The sequence below is a fragment of the Chiloscyllium plagiosum genome, unplaced genomic scaffold (assembly GCF_037043375.1).
Source record: "Chiloscyllium plagiosum isolate Xiang-an unplaced genomic scaffold, Cpla_swu_hap1 HiC_scaffold_25, whole genome shotgun sequence".
Taxonomy (NCBI): Eukaryota; Metazoa; Chordata; class Chondrichthyes; order Orectolobiformes; family Hemiscylliidae; genus Chiloscyllium; species Chiloscyllium plagiosum.
In genome coordinates, this window is record NW_028270163.1 from 22,730,714 (window position 1) to 22,753,158 (window position 22,445).

A 22,445-nucleotide genomic window follows, 5' to 3' on the forward strand; every position below is an offset into this window, starting at 1 on the left:
GGCAGTGAAACTTAGGAACAGCTATCACAGAAGCAGAACCCTGAGCTTAGAGTTCAGAGAAGAAGGACAGATCCAGCTGAATGGCCAAAACTTGGTTAGCTGTTGCTCACCAATGCATGTCTCAGTCATGAGTCTGAAGCAACTATGTTTGTAACCTGATGCAGTTTTATGCTATATTGGTAAACTGAGTTGAGTGATGAATAAATAAGTAGACTACTTTAACAGTACAAGCTGTAATCAGTGTGATCACTAGTGTTGATCAGCAAGGGCAACAGACAACAGGTGGTTCTATGGAATTTGAACATGTGTGTTGGATAAAATAAGAGAATTTAAAAGTGGAACACAGGCTTCATGAATTTTTAAATATATAGGTTAGACATTAAACAGAACACGTCTGGAGTGAAATTTGAAGCAACACTCAGCACAAAGTGTTAATGATATCCTAATAAATTGAGCAAAAAATTCTTTGTTCTTAAGAAACAGCTAGACTAGTTAAGAAGTTTAATTGGATTGTTAAACAGCATGTACACTCAAACTAGATCCAATACCAGTTGGAACTGAGTACTATCATGAAACATGCAACTTTGAAAGAAGTCTTGAGAATAAATAAACATTAAATTCAGAAGAGTGCATATACAAGTTCTGCAATTGGGTAAGCAAGAAAGTATGAAAATAATGCTTTTTAGCAATGCTTCACATGCCAGTCTTCCAGATGGCTATTCTAGTGCCAAAGGGTTTATATTCTTGGTGCGAAAGAATGGTTAAGAATAATGTTGAAGCCAAGAAAATAAGCAGGGTAGTTAAAACACCTTAGCAGCTGAAACAAGTGACTGTAGAAGCTGCTTATTTAATTTTATTTATTTTAGGACTGTATTAATTCAGCATTCGAAAGTTGTGGAGGTATCGGTATTGGACTGGAGTGGACAAGGTCAGAAGTCATATGACACCAGGTTATAATCCAACAGGCTTATTTGAAATCACAAGCTTTTGGAGCGCTTCAAAGACTTCATCTGACAAAGGAGAAGCCCTATGAAAGCTTGTGATTTTGAATAAATCTGTTGGACTGTAGCCTGGTGTTGTGTGACTTCTGACGCAGTATTCTAAAGGACATCGTATACAAGAAGCAATCTGAGAAAAGTATACCCAACAACCATGCCCTTTCAGTTGCATTTCATACTATTCCTTTCTACCTAACTGCCTTTGTCTAAACTTTCTGAGTTCATCTCCTTTTTGTGCTTAGCTTATCTTTGAGTTGAGTCCTGCTTGTCTTACACAATGAGATCTACAGGTGTCAGCCAGCATGAGTGCCTCACCAGGGTAGGCCTATTGACCCAGTCAGGCTCCACCACTTAGACTGTAAGCATTTAAGAACTATGAGCATAATTGAAAACAACTGAGACTTCTCAAGAGCTAGTTGACCAGGTCAAGCTTCACCCTTTACATGCATGTATTGGTCCAAACTACTATCTGGGTAATGAAGGAGCAGCCATGGTAGTGAAGAAGTTTAAACTTACTAGAGTTTGAAGGAAGAAGTCTATCCTACCAGATACACACCATATACATTAGTTGAGGAGAAAGTGAGGTCTGCAGATGCTGGAGATCAGAGCTGGAAATGTGTTGCTGGAAAAGCGCAGCAGGTCAGGCAGCATCCAGGGAACAGGAGAATCGACGTTTCGGGCATAAGCCCTTCTTCAGGAATGGGGAAAGTTTGTCCAGCAGGCTAAGATAAAAGGTAGGGAGGAGGGACTTGGGAGAGGGGCGTCGGAAATGTGATAGGTGGAAAGAGGTCAAGGTGAGGGTGATAGGTCAGACTGGGGTGGGGGCGGAGAGGTCGGGAAGAAGATCTCAGGTTAGGAAGGCGGTGCTGAATTTGATGGATTTGACTGAGACAGGGTGGGGGGAGGGGAAATGAGGAAACTGGTGAAATCAGAGTTCATCCCTTGTGGTTGGAGGGTTCCTAGCCGGAAGATGAGGCGTTCTTCCTCCAACCGTCGTTTTGTTGTGGTCTGACGATGGAGGAGTCCAAAGACCTGCATATCCTTGGTGGAGTGGGAGGGGGAATTGAAATGTTGAGCTACAGGGTGGTTGGGTTGGTTGGTCTGGGTGTCCCAGAGGTGTTCTCTGAAACGCTCCGCAAGTAGCCGGCCTGTCTCCCCAATATAGAGGAGGCCACATCGGGTGCAGAGGATGCAATAGATGATATGTGTGGAGGTACAGGTGAATCTGTGGCGGATATGGAAGTTTCCTTTGGGGCCTTGGAGGGAGGTGAGGGGGGAGGTGTGGGCGCAAGTCTTGCACCTCCTGCGGTTGCAGGGGAAGGTGCCGGGAGTGGAGGTTGGGTTGGTGGGGGGTGTGGATCTGACGAGAGAGTCACGGAGGGAGTGGTCTTTACGGAATGCTGATAGGGGAGGGGAGGGAAATATATCCTTGGTGGTGGGGTCCGTTTGGAGGTAGCGGAAATGACGGCGGATGATGCGCTGTACATGGAGATTGGTGGGGTGGTAGGTGAGGACCAGTGGGGTTCTGTCCTGGTGGCGATTGGAGGGGCGGGGTTCAAGGGCGGAGGAGCGGGAAGTGGAAGAGATGCAGTGGAGGGCATCGTCGACCACGTCGGGGGGGGAATTGCGGTCCTTGAAGAAGGAGGCCATCTGGGTTGTGCGTTTTTGGAACTGGTCCTCCTGGGAGCAGATGTGGCGGAGTCGAAGGAATTGGGAGAATGGGATGGCGTTTTTACAGGGGGCAGGATGGGAGGAGGTGTAGTCCAGGTAGCTGTGGGAGTCGGTCGGTTTGTAGTAGATGTCCGTGTTGATTCGGTCGCCTGAGATGGAAATAGAAAGGTCGAGGAAGGGGAGGGAGGAATCTGAGACTGTCCAGGTGAATTTGAGGTCGGGGTGGAAGGTGTTGGTGAAGTGGATGAACTGTTCAACTTCCTCGTGGGAGCACGAGGCGGCGCCGATACAGTCATCGATGTAGCGGAGGAAAAGGTGGGGGGTGGGGCCAGTGTAGTTGCGGAAGATGGATTGTTCCACATATCCTACAAAGAGGCAGGCATAGCTGGGGCCCATGCGGGTGCCCATGGCTACTCCTTTCGTTTGGAGTTGGGTTTGTGAATGTATCTTTTTCTTATTTTTGCCCAACAAGATTGCTCCCATAGATGTAGTCCCAATGGACTGATGTTAATGAGTGACAACTGCATGCTAATAAATGCAAAAGAAAATCAGCATCCCCGTCCCTGTAAGATTCTGAGAACTTAATACCAAACATTAACTTGCTGTTGAAAAATTTATTTAGCCTCTCAGTTAATTAAGTTTCTTCACCCACCTATCTAAAATTCCGACGCAGGCCAGCAAAATTGCATCCTATGTGTTCTTTTTAAATATATGATGTGTCTGAATATCTACAGATCTGGTGTGTTCCTAACTTGGCAAAAGCCAGTAATCCAACAGTAGTTCAAATCCCAGCATGCCCTCAATTGCTTTTCCTTAATAGAATTCCTTCATTGTGTTTATTTCATTAGCATTTTCAATATGCATAAACTCCTTTTTCTGTCCATTCATATCTGTATATTGGTCTCAGTAGCAAAGCTAAATGAATTGAATTCCCTCACCTGAGATACAATTGATAACATAGCTTGAGGGGCACTACTCCATTTCAAATGAGCTGGGTCAAATAAAGGAGGTAGGCCTCTCTAAATTACATAGCTGATACAGAGGTTGAACCTATACCACTGGTATCATACTATATCACAGCCTAATCAATTAAATTAAGCAAAACTATGTTATGAAGTTGAAGGCGTGTACTGTACCTTTAAGAGATAGTGAATCCTGTTCTGAACTGAGACTTTACAAGCACCTGTATATATGACTAGATGACAGTCCCAGAGTGTACTGGAAAATTGAAATGTAACATTTGGCTGTGAAATGGATACCTGATTGGTTAAATTCAAATTGTTGTCAAAACAGCAATCAGTTTCAGTTCTGCCCAGGATATTAAAACGCAATCAAGTTTGAATTTATTGTTTTTCCAAAATGGAACCAATGAGACAATCCAATGTTGGGATATAAAAATGCAGGCATTTGAAAATTGGAGAGAGAGCAACTGCCATCAGGAGATACCCAGTAAATTAGGAAACACTTTCTATCAAAGGTACCTTTTCATATGAAACATATTCACAGTAAAAAGAAAGAAGGTGGGAGATCCAAGATGGCGGCAACCCAGTAAGTCTGAATCTGCAGAGCTCTGCCCAAGACTGAGGCAAAGTGGGGTACCTCCACCTCACCTGCTAAACTGCTTAAAATAGTTTTTGCCCAGCACCTTGGCCATTCTACATCAAATTTTAGCAGTTTGATGCTTTTTTTAAAAATGACCAAAGGCAAAGGCTCTCGCAGTTTGCAGCAGGCAGGGACCCATCCCCCACTGTAGCAACAGAGACGTCCACAGACACCCCGGGGGACTCACCTGCAGAGCCGAGCCTAATCTTGGAGTTCGTTAAACTCCGAGAGAAGATTGATGCATCCATCAAAGAGACCTGGTCCACGTGGGAGTCGATCTCGGTCCGAGCATGACCGAGAGATCGAGGAACTCGGGCAATGTGGGGAGGGGGGCTGGCGGAGCCTCCAAGACCGCTGCTGGGTCATCTATGGGTCAGGTCCAGGTTCTGGAACGCCAAGTCTGGACCTTAGAGGAACATATCGACAATCTCGAAAAGCAAGGTTGTCGGAAAAATATTCAGTTGCTGGGCCTTCCCGAATGGGATGAGGAAGGTCAGCTTGTGGATTTCCTGGAGCAATGGCTCCCACAGCTGCTGAAATTGGAATCGGAGCTGGGCCAAGTGCAGGTTGAATGGGCCCACCGGGTTGCTGTGCGCAGGCCCGGGTCAGACCAATGCCCCCGCCCGGTCCTAGTTCGATTTCAACATTACAGGGAAAAGCAGATGTTGCTGGAGGCCTCCAGAGTCTTGGGGAAGGATCCCCAAGCCATGATATACAAGGGCTCCAGGATAATGTTGTTCCAGGACGTCTCTCCGGCTGTGGTCTGCAAGAGGAAGGCATTTGATGAGGTGAAGAAGGTCTGAGGTTTTAAATATTCAATATTCTATGCGCTATCTGGCAACGCTGCGCTTCAGTCGTAGAGGATCTGTATATAACTTCAGATCACTGGAAAAAGTAAAAGAATTCCTGGATGTGCTCAAATAGACTGCAGGATTTGAACTGTATGAATAATGACTTTGCCCCCATTTTTTTTTCCTCCTTTCTTCCTCTTTCTCCTTTCCATCTTTCTTTTGTGGAGGAGGGGGACTCCTCTCTTTGGACTCTTCTATAGCTCGCACAATTTATTTGATTGTTGGGGGACGGTTCTGAATTTGGTTGCTTAATACTTGCTGGGATTGTAATTTTGTAATTTTATATACACTCATCTTGTGTTGATTTGCTAAGTGTATCTAGGTGATTGTGTTGGGGGGGTGGTGGGTGGGTTGCCCACTTTTAACTTCTGTCTTTTAAGATGTTTACTCTACTTTGTAATGCCTGGGCCGAGGGCATGGCTGTAGCCGGGAGATGTTATGGTGGGATTATTGGAAGGTAGTAGTGCTCCCTGTGAACAAGGGGGAATGTCTCCTTTTAAATATGTTTTATGTTATTTGTTTTTAGGAGTAGGTTTTAGTTGTTTTGATTTAGCTGTTTTAAAGAGTGTTTCAATGTGTGAATCATTTTTGGTTTTTAATCAATGTTTTTTTGTGTGGGGTTCTTCTTCCTCGGGGGTTTCAGGCTTGCTTGGACGATCATGGCTAGCCATTCGTTTAGGTGGAATGTCAAGAGGAGCCACTCACCAATCAGAAGGAAAAAGATATTATCAAGTCTTAAAAAGGAAAGGGTGTAGCCCTTCTACCGGAAACACATCTACTTGATAAGGAGCATTCAAATCTGCAACAGAGTGGATTTGACCAGGTGTTCTTTTCATCTTTTAGCTCAAAAAGTAGGGGAGTAGCCATTCTTATTTGGAAGAATCTTCCCTTCCAAATGCTAAGCCAGATAAAAGATGAGTCTGGACGGTATATATTAATTAAAGCCCTAATATATGGAGAGGAATACGGGATTTTGAATCTCTATTGCCCCCCAGCACGCCCTTTTAAATTTGTAATGGAAGCGTTCTCCAAGTTGATGGCTCTCGGGGTGCGCCACACAATTATAGGGGGAGATTTTAATTGTATCATTGACCCAGAGACGGACAGGATACCTAAGAGCTCTGCAGGCATATCTTTGAGACCTAGGCAGTTGGCAGATCTGAGTAGGGAGTTGGGGCTGGTAGATATGTGGAGGTGTCTTCACCCTGAGGTTGGAGACTTTATTTTCTATTCTAACCCACACAAGTGCCATACCAGAATCAACATGTTTTTTGTCCTCTCGACCCTTTTGAACTCAATATTGCTTTGTAAAATAGATAATATAACTATTTCCGACCATGCCGCAGTATATGTGGAGGTTAAGACTAGTAATGATGAGATAGGTTCCCGGCATTGGTGTATGGACCCTTTCCTATTGAAGGATAGTAAGTTCATAAAATATTTCTCGCAGGAATTTAAAACCTTCTGGGATATCAACTCAGGCACAGCCAATAAGCCTTCAGTGATGTGGGAGACTGCTAGGGCATACGCACAAGGCTTGGTTATTTCATATTCTGCGACCTGGAAAAGACAAAAGGAAGAGCAACAGCATTTGCTCGAGGCTCGGCTGAAGGCGGCTGAGACAGTGATGTTGATTGGCCTTCCATTACTAAACTACAGCGGATCACAGCCCTTAGAGCAACTTTGAATACCGTATTTACTCAAACAGCAAAAAGGGAGATATTATTTGCGAAGCAGAGATTATTTGAATATGGCGACAAATCTGGCAGGTATCTAGCATACCTTGCCAGAAAGAGAAAGGCTTCCCAAGCCATTACGTCTGTTGAGAGAGTGCTAGTACTCTGACTTGTGATCGTAAAAAGATCAATGTAGCCTTTAGAAAGTTCTATTCCGAATTGTATAAATCGCAGGACTGTGAGGATAGAATGTGGAAGTTGGAGTCTTTTTTTAAAAACCTGGCCCTTCCGGGCCTAACCTTGGAGCAGGTGTCATTCCTGAATGCCCCCTGGCAACCCAGAATGTACAGGAGGCGGTGAGACAGCTCCAGAGTGGCAAAGCGACCGGACCAGATGGATTCCAGGCTGAGTTCTATAAAGAATTTATAGGGGAAATTGGTTGGGCCACTTATAAATATGTATAATTATTCACATAGTCAGGGATGCCTCCCGCCTTCTCTGAGAGAAGCAAATATTTCACTCATTCTTAAGAAGGGAAAGGTCCTAGATGATTGCTCTTCATATAGATCTGTATTCTTGTTGAATGTGGGTTTTAAAGTTCTCTCAAAAATGTTGGCATTAAGACTGGAGAGGGTTTTACCATTCATTATAAAAGAGGACCAGACGGGGTTTATAAAGGGTCGCAGATCAACTAATAACATTAGAAGAGTCTTAAATATGGTACAAGCCTGCCAGCAGGGAGCGATACCAGGATTAGTTATCTCCCTAGATGCAGAGAAGGCATTCAATCGGGTAGAATGGCCATATCTCTTTTATATACTGGAATGGTTTGGTGTTGGAGAGGTCTTTACTAAATGGGTTATAGTATTATATAATGATCCCAAAGCTGCGGTGATCACCAATGGTTTAAGTTCGGATAGTTTAAGCATTGGCAGAGGTTGTCATCAGGGATGCCCTCTCTCACCATTATTATTTACGCTAGTGATTGAGCCACTAATATAACAGTTCCGGAGTTGGATCGGGCAAGCACAAAATTATCCTCTATGCGGATGATGTCCTCCTTTTCTTAAATGATCCATTGACATCTGTTCCCCACTTAATTCAAGTGGTTAGCTTATTTGGTACGTTCTCAGGTTATAAAATCAATTTTATGAAATCGGAGGCCATGCCACTGGGAGGTCTTGCCAGTATATCCAATTTTCCGGATGGATCCTGTTTCCCCTTTCGGTGGTCACTGGGAGGTTTTCTTTACTTAGGTATTTTTATCACTCCAACATTTGGTTAGCTATATAAAGCCAATTACACACATTTATTAGAGAAAATAAGACAGGACCTTCAACGCTGGGAAGATCTTCCGATATCCTGGCTAGGTAGAATAGCCTTAGTTAATATGAATATCCTACCTTGTCTTCTATATCCTATGAGAATGCTCCCCTTGATGCTGCCGAGGCAGGCGCTGCACATGCTTTATGGTTGACTCGGCTTCTTTGTTTGGAGTCATATTAAATTAGAAAAGCTACAGCTTCCACAAGTAAGGGGTGGGCTGGATTTTCCGGATTTCAGGAGGTAAAAACAGGTAAATTGCTACCTTTCCCCCACCTCCTCCCTGACCTATCACCTTCATCCCCACCCCCACTCACCTACTGTACTCTATGCTACTTTCTCCCCACCCCAACTCTCCTCTCATTTATCTCTCCACCCTTCAGGCACTCTGCCTGTATTCCTGATGAAGGGCTTTTGCCCAAAACGCCGATTTTCCTGCTCCTCGGATGCTGCCTGAACTGCTGTGCTTTTCCACACCACTCTAATCCAGGGTTTCAGGAGGTACCAATTGAGCTTTCGATTATCTTATGTAGCTGATTGGGTCTCTTGTGATCCACAATCAATCTGGTTAGATATTGAGGCCTCCCAAGCAAAATTTCCCCTCATCAAACTACTATTTATAGACAAGGTGAGAGTTTTTACGGATCATTGTAAAAATCCTATTAAATACAATCAAAGCCTGGAGGATAAGGCAACAGGATGAGGGTAACCTACAAAAAATCTCCCCTTATACCCCTATAGTAGGAATGTTGGGATTCTAGCCAGGGCTGACTGATGCTGCATTCAAAATCTGGGAGTCCAGAGGTTTCTCTTGTTTGGGAGATCTGTTCAATGGGGAGGTCATGATGTCCTTTGAACAGCTGCATCAAAGGTTTAGGCTGCCTAGCAAGGATCTTTTTCGATATTTCCAAATACGAGACTTCATACAAAAGAAGACCACATTGATAATTAATCCTTAAAAATCGAATAGGGAAAGGAGAGTGCTTCGGCCAATGGGTCCGCCCTCGGTCAGTACCCTCGACCACTTACTATGTAATAAGGTATCGAAGGACATGGAACAGTTATATAAAACCTGGAGTCAAGGATTAGGGATGGAAATTAGATTAGATTGCTTACAGCGTGGAAACAGGCCCTTCGGCCCAACAAGTCCACACCAACCATCCGAAGAGCAACCCACCCAGACCCATTTCCCTCTTCACCTAACACTACAGGCAATTTAGCATGGCCAATTCACCTAACCTGCACATTTTTGAACTGTGGGAGGAAACCGGAGCACCTGGAGGACACCCACGCAGACACGGGGAGAACGTGCAAACTCCACACAGACAGTTGCCTGAGGCAGGAATTGAACCTGGGTCTCTGGCGTTGTGAGGCAGCAGTGCTAACCACTATGCCACAGTGCCGCCACCTTAGAGATGTGGGAGGATGTCTGGGAAAATGCTAGGAAGATCTCTATCTGTAACAGAATGTAAGCTATCCAATTGAAGATACTTCATAGGGCTCACATGGCACCTGAATGACTTGCAAAGTTCAAGGCAGGAGCCTCTCCAATGTGTCCGAAATACAAAATAGAAGTTGGTACCCTTATGCATTGTCTGTGGGCATGCCATAAGATCCGCAGATATTGGGACAGAGTAGCGAATGCCTTGGCAGAGATTTTGGGTACGGAGATTGGGTTGGACCCAGTGTCTCTACTTTTGGGCTCCCCAAATTTCCCCTCTTCAGATGTATACGGGAAGAAATTATTCACTATCCTTTCCTTTTGTGCAAGGAAAAACATTTTAGTCAAATGGGCATCTAAAGGTCCCCCAGGACTTTCAAATTGGCACAGGATAGTCATATCCCCCTTGACTTCCTTATCAATATGGTGCACCAAAAAACGGAATTATTTAATAGAACATGGCAGCCCTTTTTGAACTACATTGACTCAGATATATCAGCCATATTGTTCAGGGCCTTTGCTTAGCCATGGCAATGGTTCTTGTTGGTTTGAAGGCTCCCGGGAGGAAGAATCCCGTATAAATACGGGTTTTATTATGACTTGATATAAATTTATTTTGAATATGTACCTAGTTATTTACTTATTTTTTTTCTCCATTTTCTTTATTGTTAATAATGCAGGATGTCCTATTTTATGTTTTGGTAGTTTGTAGAATAGATTAGTAGTTTTATTTAATGCTATATTGGTGTTGTTATTATATTGTAAAGCGGAATACTAGTTTGTACTACTTTTGTAATTTTGTAAAAAATTTCAAAAATCTTTTCTCAATAAAAATATCTATAAAAAAGAAAGAAGACAACTCAGGGAGATCAGCAGTCAGAAGATGATGACAGTGGCTGTGTGGTTTTGAAGTTGATGTAATTTTAATAAGTGTCTTATTGGAACAGCACATTGTTATAGAGTTGGAGACAGGTAATAAGCAATTAAGAGAAAGGGGAGTTTAGAGTTGTGAATAGTTGTTGTTTAATGTTCACTTTTAGATTTAAAAAATAAATTGATATTATTTTCTTTAAATAGTGGAATTTGGGAGTTCTCTGTCAATCATATTTTAACAGAATACGAGGCAAGGTGAACTTTCTGGGTGTTTGGTTTAATTAACAGAGGGATTCACTTCCGTATTATAACAACTTAACCTGGTGTAATCAATCCTTCAATATTGCCAATGCAGCACAAATCGTTCTGCTGAACTAACCCCTTTGATATTATACCTTATGCATCTTATTCAGATTGTCACTTAAAACGTAGTGTTGACACATACAAACATACGTATAATATTTCCTGTACAGCGTGCAAACTATTTATCGTTACCATTATTCAATATATTACTATGTGTGAACCACTTTTAACATGAGATTTCATCAGTTCATTTATGCAAATTAAGTCCAACTTAAGACTTTTCATCTTTCTTTAACGAAGCCTTCTGCCTAACTGTGTATGTTGCTTGTTCTTTGCTGCTGACCATTATGGTCCTTCGCAATTTTCTCTGCATATTCCTTTTGTTGTGTCATTGTCGAAAGAGTGAAGCCACTGTTGTTTCGATATGGATTTATGTCAGCTATGTACTGCAACTTGTGTTTGGGTTCTATAGTGGCAGTTGCAGAATCTGTAAGTATGAAGGCTTTGGCTCGAGATCCATTGTTGGAGCTAGTTGTTCTAGAGCTCATGCTCTTATTGATTTCTTCAACTGCAGTTTGGGGTCGATCCTTTGCACGTCTAAATTTGACAGAGTCCACAAAGGCTACTGCTGATTTTGATCGTTTTATCATTGGTTTTGTGACAAAACATTTTGTGTCCAAACCACTAAATTTGTCTTTCTCTTTAAATTTTTTCATTTTCAACTCAAAAGGTGCCATAAGTGTTTTGACATCAATGCAGTCATCTCTTAGTCCAACAGCATCAACAGTGTCACTGATTTTGACAGTAGTCTTCTTCATTGCTGTATCACTTCCCTTTTTCACTGTGTCTTCAAAAGGACAAAGAAGTTGACCCCAATCTTCTGAAAGTGAATTGTTGTAGAGAGTGTTTATTGATGTTTCATCAAATCTGAGGTAATTGTGGATAGCATTGACAGTCAAGTAAATCTGGTCTACAGTTTTGGGCTTGTAGAATTTATGTCTTTTAATGCGTTTTAATGCGTCCTGCTCACTCACTGACAAAAATCTAGAAGCTGCAGACAATGATTTAGGCCTTTCACCTGTAAAAAGATCAAAAGCAAGTTACATGATTTTGTGTGGTACATTTGTGCCTTTTTCTCATTATAGAGAAATTATGGTAACTGAAAATAGCACAATCCTGTTACGCTTGGACGAAGTATAATCCATACCCAGCGATCTCCCTGGCTGGAATTTACCCCTTCCAACCTGCAGAAAGTTACAGCAGCCCCTTCTCCAGCAGACCTGGATTTTGATGATCCCTAGGTAATTAATTGCCTGTGGTTGGGGCTTTTGCCTTTCTAAGATGGGATGGCCCATCTCAATTAGATGCCAGCCAGTCAGAGTCCCAGGACTTCATCAGTCCCAGCAGCAGCATCAGGAGCAGTAGTCACTGCTCAGTCTGCAGCTGGCCTCAGAGCAGCCACAGGACTTAGAGATGGTCTGTGCTTGGCACTTCCATGCCAGGAATGTTACTTGCCACTTATCAGCCCAAATCTGGATGCTGTTGAGGTTTTGCGCCATTTGGACTTGGACTGCTTCATGCTGTTAAGCTGAAGTTGTCTCCGTTCTTTTAATATTACACAAACTCAAGCACAGTCGTTCCCTAGTGTATGTTGATTAAGTCTGAACACAAGCACAAATTCTACAATTGTCTTTAAATTCCCAATTCAAGAGTGAAGGAAAATCAATATTGTTTCAGTCCTTGGTCACTGAAGTTGGATTTTTAGTGCTAACAGGATCAGGTTCACTCATAATGATGATGTTCATTACCAAGGCTGACAGGGGATTTATTCTGAAGTGATACTAAAAGAATCAACCTGGACAACGAATTTTAATTGTCTACTTAAAACCCTTCTAGAGCAGGTGAAACAAAACATGTGAAAAGAATGGAATCACAGCTCTTGTGACACTGTGTTAGTGAGCCTATTTTTGAACCAGAAAGCCTGGGTTTGAGTCTCACTTACTCCAAAGATGTGTAATATTGTTTCTGAATAGGTTGGTTAGAAAATAACTGGAATCTACTTCTAAAAGGACAATATCAACACTACCAGTACTTGAATGACTAAGAATTGAAATGCATGTTGGGTTCAGACTGAAATACTGATAGAACAACCTCTCGATCCCACTTGTAACCTCCAAAATGAAATAAAATCAGCTAGCAGGGTCCATCTTCAATGGTACATCTGAGCTAACAGCTCACAGAAGCAAGTTACAGCATTGAAATCAAATAATTTTATTCATTCATACTTTTTTTTGGTTTGAACTTGGCCAAGGTGATATCTAGAAATTCTAAGGTCTGGATGTCCTGGGTATTTGCCTGAATAGGAACATCGGGTAAGTCATGGTCAGAGACACATCATTGTTCTTTTGCCTTCCTATTATTGGCAGTTTAAGAACAACTCTCGCAATTGTACTGACATCATGGTACATCGTTCTCAGCTGTCTGAGAACCTCACAGTGCATGTCTTTATGTAATAGAAACAACACCTATAATACAGCTTCAGTTGAACAGCATTAAATTGCCAAAAATCTGAATCAAAGTGTGCCAGCATTCACTCTGATCAGGACACATCCAACTCAAACACCCAAGGCATCCAGGACTTGGTTCAAAGATATCACCTTGGCAAAGCTCAAACCAAGAAAGAGTTGTTGTGTGCCAGTAAAACTATTTTATTCTGATACTGTAGCTTGCTTCCATAAAAAAAAAGTATACCAGGGATAGTGACTATAGCAATCTGTATCCTGCCTCCAATCTTACAAATCCAAAGCGGCACCCATGAAGGAAAAGCTAGGTAACAGAAATCCAAAAATAAAATTCGTTCTTACTCAGTTAGCTGGAAAACAGAAAGAGGTCAACCCTGCAGCAAGGCTATAGGGAGAATCACTCAGTTGTATGATAAATTGAATGGTTTAAAGCTCTGCTAAAGAGATGAACTGAAAGCCTAGTGGTCAGAACAAGCAAATCTGGCTGGGGCAGTTCAGAAATTATACTTGAGTTATTCTGATCAAGAGCACGTCTTATCAGGTATGGAAGTCCACACTAAGATTTTATACTGCAGATAGTAGATAACTTGATATGCCCATTCAGACCCTCAAAACACAATTTTAACTGAAATCAAAATATGCAATTGAATGTCAGCTAATCTCCAATATCCCTTGCAACCAGTGAACGCACCTCCTCCACCAACATTGCTTCAGTCTTATCGAAGGTTGTTAGCCTGTTGATAGAATGCCTGTTATTCACATTGTAGTTGTCAGGCCCTGAGGAGAATACACACTCCATCCTAATGACCGAAGTCAGCAGCAAGCTGGTCAAAATGTTAGATGTTTAGAAATGTTAAAAGGAGGCAATAGCCAAGTGGAATTATCACTAGACTTTTAATCCAGAAACTCAGCTAATGTTCTCGGTTTCAAATTCTGCCAGAGCAGATGGTGGAATTTGGAATCAAAAAGAATGTGGAATTCAGAATCTACTGATGACCATGAAGCCATTGTCGATTGTCAGAAAAGCCCAACTGGATCACTAATGTCCTTCAGGGAAGGAAATCTGCTGTATCTACCTGGTCTGGCCTACATGTGACTCCAGACCCACAGCAACGTGGTTGACTCTTACTAGCCCTCTGAAATGGCCTAGCAAGTAATTCACTTGTATCAATTGCAATGATGTCTCAACAAAGAAATGAAACCAGACAACCAACCTGGCATCATCTTAAGCAGTGGAAAAGACAACTGCAAAAACAGCCCTTTTGATTCTTCAAAGTCATCCTTACTTACATCTGGAGGTTAGTGCCAAAATTGGGGGAGCTGTCTCACAGACTAGTCAAGCAACAGTCAGACATAGCCATATTTAAAGAATCATACCTTACACATAATGAATCCAGACACCACCATCACTGTCCCTGGATATGTCCTGTCCCACCGGCAGAACAGACCCAGCAGTGGTGTGGCCTGTGGTATACAGTCAGGAGGGAGTTTCCCTGGGAGTCCTCAACATTGACTCTAGACCCCATTAAGTCTTATGGCTTCAGGTTAAACATGGGCAAGGAAACCTCCTGCTGGTTATCAAGTACCGTCCTCCCTCGGCTGATGAATCGGTGCTCCTCCATGTTGAACAACACTTGGAGGAAGCACAGAGAGTGGCAAGGGCACAAAATGTGGGTGGTGGATTTCCATATCCACCATGAAGAGTGACTCAGCAGTAGCACGACTGATTGAGTTGTTGAGTCTGCAAAGATATAGCTACTATATTGGTTTGCAGCAAATGATGAGGGAACCAACAGAGGGAGAACCATACTTGACTTCATCCTTACTAATCCTGAGGTGAGGTGAGAGTGACAGCCCTCAACATCAAGGCCACATTGTGCCATCTTGGAGCCCTAGCAAACTTGACTATAGGAGATAAACTGTCCAATGATTGCAGTCATACTTTGCACAAAGGAAAATGATTATGGTTGTTGGTGGTCAGTCATCTCAGCTTCAGAACATCTCTACAGAGGTTCCTCATGGTATTGTCTGAGGTTGAACCATCTTCAGCTGTTTCATTGATGACCTTCCCTTCATCATAAGATCAGAACTGGAGATGTTTACCAATAATTGCACAATGTTCTACACCATTTACAACTCCTCAGATACTGAAATAGTCCATTTTGAAATGCAATAAGATCTGGACAGGTTTGGGCTGACAAGCAACAAGTAACATTCCCACCACACAAATGCCAGGCAATGACAATCTTCAATAAAAGACAAACTAACCACCACCCCTTGACATTCAATGATGTTACCATCACTGAATCCCCCACTATCAACATCCTTGAGGTTACCATTGACCAGAAACTCAACACATAAACACAATGGCTACAAAAGCTGATCAGACACGAGGAATACTGTGGCAGGTGACTCACCTCCTGACTCCCCAAAGCCTGTCCACCATCTATAAGGAACAAGTCAGGAGTGTGATGGAATACTCCCCGTTTGCCTGGATGAGTGTAGATCCTACAACACTGAAGAAGCTTGACACCATCCAGAACAAAGCAGCCCACTTAATTGGCATTACATCCACAAACATCCATTCCCTCCACCACTGACACTCAGTTGCAGCTGTGTGTACTATCCACAAAGTACATTCCAAAATTTCACCCAAGCTCCTCAGAAAGCACATTCCATGACCTCTTCCATCGAGAAGGAGAGGAGCAGCAGAAACGCCACCACCTGCAAAATCTATTCCAAGCTACCGAGCAACCTGACTTGGAAATATATCATCATTCATTCATTGTCGATGGGTCAAAATCCTAAAATTCCATCTCGAAGGATTTTGTGGATCAACTAATAGCATGTGGATTGCAACAGTTCAAGAAGGCAGTTCATCACTACTTTTTCAAGGACAATTGGGAATGGGCAATAAATGCTGGACAGCTAACAATGCCCATTCCATGAGTGAATAAAAAAAATCAACTATGAAACAGACAAATTCACTTCTTCCATCCTAGGTTTTCCAACTTCAATCTATAAATCCTGTATTCCCAACAAAGCCACAAGTAGTCCTTTACCTCAGATCATTGTAAAATAATGTGCGAGCTCAACAATAACTATGAAATAGAATCTTTGTAACCTTTTAGAAAAGGAATATGGCTCTTGATTGAGACATGTCCAAATAAGGATGAGAATGAGAGAATGGGTGACAGTCCCATATTCAATACAAGAGAAGGGCAACAGGCTGTCCCTGCATCCTACATAACATTTTTTAATATGTCCAGTTAAAATGTATTTGAATCAAATTCACGATATTTTATGTACAATTTTCAGTACAAGCAGAAAAGTATCAAAAGAAATGAAGCCTCTTCTATGAGATCTCACCATACAAAATTCTGGAGTCTGCATCCTGTTTTAAATGCTTTTGTGTGAGCATTTCTGAACTACTCATGTACGCTGAGGGTGGCTTCAAGTCGAATTCTGACTGCAGACTGTGATCTCGATATTGGGATTCCCTCAAGCTGAGAGCTTTCATGGAGTCTGACTGAATCCCTGCCAAAGAGTAACAGAAAAGAAAATAATATTGACACAGAATATCTTTAACATCAAAGTTTGTGAGAAGATTTGTAGCTCGGGTGCTCGTTGTTGTGGTTCTGTTCGCTGAGTTGGGAATTTGTGTTGCAGACGTTTCGTCCCCTGTCTAGGTGACATCCTCAGTGCTTGGGAGCCTCCTGTGAAGCGCTTCTGTGATCTTTCCTCCGGCATTTGTAGTGGTTTGAATCTCCCGCTTCCGGTTGTCAGTTCCAGCTGTCCCTTGCAGTGGCCGGTATATTGGGTCCAGGTCGATGTGCTTATTGATTGAATCTGTGGATGAGTGCCATGCTCTAGGAATTCCCTGGCTGTTCTCTGTTTGGCTTGTCCTATAATAGTAGTGTTGTCCCAGTCGAATTCATGTTGCTTGTCATCTGCGTGTGTGGCTACTAAGGATAGCTGGTCGTGTCGTTTCGTGGCTAGTTGGTGTTCATGGATGCGGATCGTTAGCTGTCTTCCTGTTTGTCCTATGTAGTGTTTTGTGCAGTCCTTGCATAGGATTTTGTACACTACATTGGTTTTGCTCATGCTGGGTATCGGGTCCTTCATTCTGGTGAGTTGTTGTCTGAGAGTGGCTGTTGGTTTGTGTGCTATTATGAGTCCTAGTGGTCGCAGTAGTCTGGCTGTCAGTTTAGAAATGCTCGATTATTGGTAGTGTGGCTAGTCCTTTGGGTTGTGGCATGTCCTAGTTCCGTTGTCCTTCCCTTAGGCATCTGTTGATCAATTTCATCAACGGAGGAAAGATCACAGAAGCGCTTCACAGGAGGCTCCCAAGCGCTAAGGATGTCACCTAGACAGGGGACGAAACGTCTGCAACACAAATTCCCAGCTCGGCGAACAGAACCACAACATCTTTAACATCAAGTTATACACAATATTTAAACCATTTCTACACTGAATGTAGCTTATCTGTGTTCTGCTTTTGGTGCAGCGGAAGTCAAAGCAATCTAATCTGTTGAGTTTGCAACTAATGGCAACACTGGTCAAGTCAAATCCCAGAACGAAACCTGGTTTGACAAATCATAAGTTTCAGTTTTTCTTTTGTTTACCATGGAAGATAGACAGAGAAGAAATTCACCAGAGCTTGTACAAAGTGACTTTGTAGCTTTTGAAAAAAACGTTAGACTTTCATATAACAGAAATCCAAGTTAACAAAAAGCAATTAATCAAGTAAGTTATAAAGAAATATATTTTGTGTTATGGAAACAACTATCTTAAAAGCTTGTGAAATTACTTACTCTGTGCTGCTTTCATGCATCTAGCTGACAAGAATCGTGCGTGGTGGAACAGACCATCTTTTGAAAACTTCTCCTGTCTATGGTAGATCTTTTCATTGGTTGAACCAATCCTTCTCATGCGCTGAGCACGTACATAACTGTATGGTTGTTTCCTCAGCGGTGCCATTTTAAATTTGTCCTGTGGTGTTGAGGCATCAAGGATTGATGCTTTAGCTTTGTAATCCCATACAATATCCTCAAACTGAAATTTCACCACATTGGACATTGTGTTTATTACCATCCTAAATAATACAACAAAGTAATCTGTGATCATCTCAGAGAGACAAGGTAATATATTTTATCTATAAAATCTCCAAACTGTGCATGGCTCAGAAAATCTTCATGCTTAATTCATAGAATGCTGACAGCTCAGTTAACAGACTGATCATTACCTGGCATCTTTACAATTCTTTGATCACTGAAGCAGTTCACAGCCACATTGCAGCGAAACCCAGACAACTCTTAGGCTTGGGCAAGTACCATTCATGCTACACAATGTCATGCAGTGACGATTTATAACAAAGGAAAATCTAAATGTTTCTACTTGACATTCAACAATGGCTGAATCCTTCACTATCAACATCTGGCGATTACTACTGACTTTATCCTTAACTTGAACAGCCATGTAAATACAGTGGCTGCAACAGCAGGTCAGCAACTTGGAATTCTGCAGTGAGTAACTCACTTCCTGAGTCCTCAAAGTTCACCATCGACAAGGCACAAGCTAGTAGCATGATGAGCTACCCTCCACTTGCCTTGAGCTCAAAAGATTGACATTCACCTGTTAAACACAAATGTCTAAGTGATAGTATTGGATGAAGTAAAGCACAACTGGACAAGACAAAGCCATAGTGAATGGCTTCAAAACTGCCTTGGTCAATAACTATATTATTTAAACCAGTAGCTTTTATTAAAAGAGTAACACTTTATAAATATTTGCACAGAAGTCCAAAAGTTTAGGTGGCTATTTAACTGTTGAAAGCAGGATTCATTATTGATGGATAGTACTATTGCTCACTTTTTGGAGCATATTAATCTGCTCTGACCCGGTTCCTATCTTTAATGTCCTATTTTTAAAATGTCTTGAAATGGAGGATGATGAACATACCAAACACTGCCGAGATACAGGTCCACATGACACAGTCACAGGTGATATGGAAACTGAGGTGGACCAAGTTAAAAATCACACAACACAGGTTATAGTCCAACAGGCTTATTTGGAATCACTGTTGGACTGTAATCTGGTGTTGTGTGATTTTTAACTTTGTCCACCCCAGTCCAACGCTAGCATCTCCAAATCAAAACTGAGGTGGCAGTTTTCACAGTGTGACACAAAGAGTAGCATTCCATCTTGCTGGGTACAGATTATCAAACTGTTACATACAGAGGGATTTAGAGAGGGGCCTGATAACAGCTGATGCTGTGCTAAAGGGAGGGAAAGACGATTTTTATGTTAACCTCCAAGCAGAATGCTGATTAGAATGGATTCCCTTTGTGAAAAAAAGACCTCCAGAGATTTAAATACCGAGGAGTTGCGAGAGAGTGCCTTGTTGCTGGGAGTGCATTCAGTGGAAACCAGGAGATGGAGTGAAAGTATTTCTAAAGAAACCTGGAAGACTTAGTTTTATGTGATAGGGAGAAGGGATCCTGTTAGAAAGCCAAGAGGAGTTTTGGTCTTCTTTCGTTCAACTAAAAGTGTAGCATAACATGTAAACACATTGTGGGGTTTTTCATAGTGTTCATTGGTGAGTAGAAAAAATATCATTTTCTTTAGTATAATACATTAGTTGCTTTACAGGTAATGTTTCATAATGTTGATTTTAGATTGTTACATTAAAAGTCTTAAACATAAACTGATGTCCTTCAAGTCACTGGGAAATGCATATCTAATTTTAAAGGCTACTGGTTTTTATGAGGAATGTAACACTCAAATAATGGAGAAGCAAAGTCAATCACAAAACATTAAAATCAAATTGCCCATTCACCAAAGAACTGCGTAGTTTAAAATAGATCTTGCTTTTTAAAAAAATCTTGATTGGTTTAGAAGAACAAAGAATATACTAAATAAAACCAGCTTTAAGTAAAGTCGACAAGGTTAAATTTCCAGTAGGTGAAGCAAATGTTGAAAGTTCTAAGGTTTCACTTCCTTCCTCACTGTGGGGTTTACTCAAGCAATGTAACTTCTCTGTGATGTTTAGTTGACTTAATTTACTAGGGTGAGGAAACCCCTGGTGCTGAACTGGAGAGAAATAGAAGAATATTAGAGGGACTACAGGTATATACAGATTTTTGATTTATTTTAGTTCAAAATCAATCACTGTTTTTAAAGGATAGTGCTGCTTATAGTGTTGCTACACTAATTACATGCTGGGATATTCCAATTGTTTGAAAAAATAATGGCAAAGCTGTGCAGATAAAAGTGAATTTTTAAAATCACAATGGAATTGCAGTACAACAATTATTACCATTAATGAAGAAAGGATACTACAATCAAATAGCTGAAGTTTGACTGACTTTATACTTTATGGTGATGGCACCTGGCATGAGATTTGCAAAGGGGAGATTGGAAACAGTTGTCAAATTTCCCTCTTGTTTTCCATCCCACCTTCCAATAAGCAATTCTACATTTATTAGATATGCAGGTATTTAAACTTGATTTAAGTAAAAGCAGAGTGCAGGGTTGTCCCTTTCAAACAACAAGGTCAGCTTCAGGGATCACCTGTGGCTCAACCAGTTGCACTCCGGACTTTAATTCAGAAGGCTGAGGATACTGGTCCTCCTCCAGGATATGACACAATAATCAGGTTCGACACTCCTGTGCAGTACTGAGGTGGGTGCTGCCTTTTGGATGAGATGCTAAACCAAGCCTCTACCTGCCTCTCAAGAGACCGTGAAAGACTTCATGAGACTGTATAGAAAAGATCATGGATAGTAATTGTCCTTCAATCATCATTGCAAACATACACAAATTACCTTGTCATTATTGCATTGCTATTTGTGGGAGTTTGCACATACTCCGCTATATTTCCCATATTACAAGAGTAATTGCACTTGTGAAGTATTTAATTGGCTGTAGTGTGCTTTTGGGACACTCTGTGGTCTGGAAAAGTACTTTTAAGGTGCTCTAAGAGGGACATTTCTATTTATTTGAGAGCCAAAATATATATCAAAGCTAGTGAGTAACATATTTAGATTTGAACAATTTGCTACATGTGTACCTATTTCCAGCAATATGTATGGATAGCACAGGATCTCCATGGCCAGTTGCTCTCATCATTCTTAGACAGATACCATTCAATAGGTCAAAAATTCGAATCTTTCCATCTCTGCATCCACTGATAACACGAAGGTAAACAAATTGCAGACATAGCACTTCCCTAGAGAACAACATTGCTGCAAATTAGATTCCGACATCTCCAATTTGTATTTTGCAATGTCGAGAGTACATTAAAACAAATGCAACAACTTTAATCCCAAAGGCTAGTGGCTCAGGTGACAAATTAAAATGCTATCAATTTGAAACCAGAATCCAACTGCCCCAAACCCACCAGTTTCTGGTTCTAAAGAGGGAAGATGAGGGATTCATGAGAAATTATTCTGTTTGAGTTGGGCCTGTTGTTGGAAGCATATGATTATGTTAGATTTCCTACAGTGTGGAAACAGGCCCTTTGGCCCAACCGGTCCACACCGACCCTCCAAAGAATAACCCACCCAGACCCATTTCCCTCTGACTAATGCATCTATGAGCAATTTAGCATGGCCAATTCACCTGACCTGCACATCTTTGGACCGTGGGAGGATACCCACGCAGACATGGGGAGAATGTGCAAACTCCACACAGACAGTCACCCAAGGCTGGAATCAAACCTGGGATCCTGGCGCTGTGAGGCAGCAGTGTTAACCACCGTGCCGCCCATATAAGGAAACTCTGGACCTTCATCTTACTGCTTTTATGTTTATCCCACATGGCTGTGTTTATACATCTTGAGACACTGAGCAGGTAAAAGCAGGAGTAAAGTGTCATCTACTTCAGTTAAATAGATAGCTGACTCCACAACAGTGTTTGTGAACCAGGAAGAGTAGGAATGCCTTCCTATCCCACCAAGCTAATCCTCCATGGCCAGTTGCTCTCATCATTCTTAGACAGATACCATTCAATAGGTCAAAAATTCGAATCTTTCCATCTCTGCATCCACTGATAACACGAAGGTAAACAAATTGCAGACATAGCACTTCCCTAGAGAACAACATTGCTGCAAATTAGATTCCGACATCTCCAATTTGTATTTTGCAATGTCGAGAGTACATTAAAACAAATGCAACAACTTTAAT

General features: G+C 41.8%; 1 protein-coding gene across 1 annotated transcript in view; it reads right to left on the reverse strand.

The window, feature by feature from the left end:
- Positions 1–10,726: 10,726 nt before the first annotated feature.
- Positions 10,727–22,445, reverse strand: part of fbxw10 (F-box and WD repeat domain containing 10) — a 64,795-nt gene continuing 53,076 nt past the window's right edge. Inside the window, 5 exon segments of the mRNA XM_043715223.2 lie at positions 10,727–11,073; positions 11,075–11,816; positions 16,630–16,797; positions 18,075–18,355; positions 21,332–21,490. Of these exon segments, the coding sequence (XP_043571158.2) occupies positions 11,010–11,073; positions 11,075–11,816; positions 16,630–16,797; positions 18,075–18,355; positions 21,332–21,490 (1,414 nt within the window). The 3' untranslated portion in view covers positions 10,727–11,009.